The 3,930-nt window shown below is 33.8% G+C and overlaps 1 protein-coding gene across 2 annotated transcripts in view; it reads left to right on the forward strand.

Annotated features, from left to right (window-relative positions):
• Positions 1–534: 534 nt before the first annotated feature.
• LOC109541550 (glutamyl aminopeptidase) overlaps positions 535–3,930 on the forward strand; it is a 39,617-nt gene continuing 36,221 nt past the window's right edge. Inside the window, exons 1-2 of one of the 2 annotated variants that reach the window (XM_019910428.2) lie at positions 535–629; positions 891–1,013. In XM_019910428.2, the coding sequence (XP_019765987.2) occupies positions 566–629; positions 891–1,013 (187 nt within the window). In that variant the 5' untranslated portion in view covers positions 535–565. The remainder of the gene's footprint in view (positions 630–890; positions 1,014–3,930) is intronic. The other variant, XM_019910431.2, reaches the window with a different exon arrangement.

Genomic DNA, 3,930 nt, shown 5'->3' on the forward strand with positions numbered 1-3,930 from the left:
AATGTTATGAATTATAATAAGTTATAGTTAATGTTATAAGTTATAATAAAGTCTTCTTTTATGACATGAGTTAACTGACCGCCTATCCCCATAAACTGATGAGCCAGCAGATCATATGTCCGTTTAGAGACAATAACTACCAAGGAGATGTGCGGAGGCCACTTAGTCAGAAGTAGGCAGTCAACGAGTAATTTTATGAACTTTTGTAATCTAACGAAATAAAATTGTTTTTTAAAAAGGGCTCTGGCCGGTCTCATTAGTTAATTCATGCATTTCGTTTTTGAATTTAATTTTATTTAACCTCTGTGATATTGAATCCTTTCCCTAATTTCCTTGCGCTGTCTAAGATTTTTGTTACTTGTGTTCTGATCTCATATGGAGATTTCAGTCGTAAGCCTTTTGGAATAATGTTGTTTTTATTCTATTGTCAGTAACAATTAAGTAAAATATATAAAGTAATCGAACGTCCAAGGCAATATCTTGTGAGGCCCCGTACTTAAAGCGCAGCCCCTGTATGTACTTTACGGTCTGTTTTCGCCTTAGTTCCCCTTTCTGCCGTTAGTCGATGTCGATTACATCAGCTGTTTTTATGCGGTTATTAGCAGTTATTCCGATTGGACAAATAACCGGTAAGATCTAATTTTGCATTTTTTTAACTTAATCTCTACCATTGTGGAGGCTCCTCACAAGGCTCTAATCGATCCGTTCATTTCATCCAGAAAAATTGCTTTATGGTGACAAACACATTTTTACAACGTGTAAGCCTAGGTCAGGAACGTTGTGGTTATGTTGTCAAGTCGCACTATACAGGAGACGTTGTAAAAGTTGACATTAACCTATTTTGTTTCCTACTCCTATATGTTTATAAGAAAAAGTATCCTTGATTTTAGGGCTCCTTAAGACACGTTATCGAGATCTGCCCAAATTATATGAGATTTGGCCTCATCGCTTCAGGCACCGAATAAATTTGAAAGCTCTATTGAATCCTACCAGTTGCAGTTGGAAAAAATATAGTAAGCAGAAAACGTTGCATAATTTAGAATTGAATGTTCCTAAATTTTTTTATTTACACCAAAATTCATTCATTCATCAAGAACGTGAGATTATGATTTCAGATCTTCACGAAGCTTGTCTTTGATAAATGTTCATGTTTACTCATTATATTAGTCAATAATTTTGGAACATTTTAAATAAAATCATCATACAAAATAGAAGCTTAGAAAAAATGTTCTCGACTTTAAAGCAGGTAGTTTTGGAATGGTTTCAATCGATAATGTACTTGAAGAGGAAATAAAGCTACACGCGTTGCTCATCATGAATTTTAACTGACGATTTCTTGTTTCTTGTGTGTAGACGAGTTTAGAATTAAAAACGCGAATCTTTTTTGGGTTTAAAACTTGGTAGTTTTTGCAGCTGATTCAAATGTTCACACATTTGCGAAAGAAAAAGTGTTTATGCTTAATTGGAACTCCTTCTAATCACCAGCTCGAAACGTAACCATTTTTCCTTTTATATTTCCAATCATTTTTTCAGCCGACAATTCTTTCAGACAATAAGGCTTATGAACGGGAAATGTTCTTTAGTTCAAAATTACATGGTTTTCTTATTTACAGGAAGATATTTAATTATATTTCAAACGGGTGTTTAGGCTGCCCACAATTCTTCAGGAAAAAAGTTATAGCCTGACTAATTTGGGAATCTTTGCAACTTTGCATTTGCCTCTTTAGCACAAAATAAGAGACGTTTATTATGTGAATTATTTAAAAATCGAGATCAGAAAAGTTTGGTATCGGTCTAATATGGTTTCTTGTAGCTGATATTGAAACGTTTCTTCAGATTGCAAAATGCTTTATTTAGCTGGAAAGGAAAGCCCAAAATACTTTTTATCTCTTAATGAGTTCAGGTTTTCACGGATATGGCATTTTAAGGCAATGGGAGGAAAGGAAAGTTTTTGACATTCCAATTGAGCTCCGAGGTGCTGGAATTTTCTCAGGGTAGTGAAGAAACAGCCAAATTAATTTAGAAATGTTTTGAAACTAAAACTCAATCGAATCTTGCGCTAGAACAAACTAAGTTTTTCGTCGATTGGACGCTTTGAAAAAACTGAGGACAGCGAAGATTTTTTTCCTTTTCAACTGAGTATTGAGATGCGGAAATTTTTGCAAGGTACTTAAGGAACCGCGAAATTAGTTTAGATAGGTTTAGAGCCTAAAACTGAATCGGATCTTGCGCTCGAATAAGCTACGTTTTGCACCGATTTCTAAACTTAATATTGAGATGCGGTCATTTTTTCAGGAAAGTTAAGGAACAGGCAAATTAATTTAGAAAGATTTAGAGCATAAAACTCGTTTTTCGCCGAATTGACGCTTTGAAAAAATGGAAGATTTTTCATCTTCCAAACTGAGAACTGAAATACCGGAATTTTTTCAACGTAGTTAAGAAACCGCTAAATTAATTTATAAAGATTTAGAACCTAAAACTCAATCGAATCTTGCGCTAGAAAATAATAAATATAATTGAAGAAATGGAAGATTTTTCATCTTCCAAACCGAGTATTGAGATGCGGGATTTTTTTCAAGGTTGTCAAGGAATATCCAAATTAATTTAGAAAGATTTAGGGGCTAAAACTCAATCGAATCTTGCGCTAGAACAAGCTACGTTTCTTACCAACTGGACGCTTTGAAGAAATTCAGTATTCTTCATCTTCCAAACTGAGTATTAAGATGGGGGAATTTTTTCAAGCTAGTTATGGAACCGCCAAATTAATTTAGAAATATTTAGAGCCCAAAACTCAATCGGATCTTTGCTAGAACAAGCTACGTTTTTCACTGACTGGACGCTGTGAAAAAAAATACAAGCGTTTGCATTTTCCAGTATTGAGATGAAGGAACTTTTTAAGAGTAGTTAAGAAACAGTAAAATTAATACAGACAGATTTTGAGTCTAAAACTCTATCGGATCTTGCGCTAAAACAAGCTACGTTTTTTACCGATTGGACGCTTTGAAGAAACAAAAAATGGCTTTAAAGATTTTTCGTCTTTCAAACCGAGCATTCAGATGCGTAAATTTTTTCACAATAGTTAAGGAACCGCCGAATCAATTTAGAAAGATTTAGAACCTAAAACTCAATCGAATCTTGCGCTAGAACAAGCTACGTTTTTAAGCGGTTTGACCGGTTGAAAAATCCTTCCCAATTCCAAATTAATTGGGTTTTCAAACGCGGATTTTTTTCGGAACAGCCAAGGTAATTTGCAAATATTCAGAACCCAAAACTCAATCAAACCCAGAGAAAAAAAAAAGATGTTTTAAATCGATTTGGCGCTTTGAAAAATGAAAGACTTTTTATCTTCAAAACTGCGTTTTAAGAAGCCCATTTTTTCAGGATAATGAAGGAACAGTAATAATTTGGAAATATTTAGGACTTAAAACTGAATCGAATGTAGCGCCAGAATAAGCTAGAAAAAAGGAAGAAATTGAAGATTTTTATCTTCCAAATTGAGTTCTGAGATGCGCCAATTTTTCCAATTTTTTTCTGGCCAGTGTAGAAACAGCCTAATTAATTTAGGAAATTTTAGAACCTGCATTTCCAACAAATATTACGGAAAACGTTCTTAACCGAATTGACGATCTGAAAATGGAAGATTGAAACTTTTTCAGGACAGCTCAGAAGCAGCGAAATTAATTTAGACAAATTTAGTTAAACCTAAATCAAATCCATCGAAAAATCAACTTTGTTCTTCACCGATTTCACGCTTTGGAAAAATGGAAGAACATAAACGTTTTAAGGTTCTAAAATGACACTAAAACTCGTTCTAAATTGACTTTTAAAAGCGAAAATGTTTTCAGGATAGACAAAAACGGCCTGGTTTCGAAAATTTTATAACCTCAATCTCAATCTAATAAAGTTGAAATTAAGCTACGTTTTTCACCG

This window comes from Dendroctonus ponderosae, unplaced genomic scaffold (genome assembly GCF_020466585.1).
Source record: "Dendroctonus ponderosae isolate FM_Combo_2020 unplaced genomic scaffold, Dpon_F_20191213v2 Dpon_F_20191213_1, whole genome shotgun sequence".
NCBI lineage: Eukaryota > Metazoa > Arthropoda > Insecta > Coleoptera > Curculionidae > Dendroctonus > Dendroctonus ponderosae.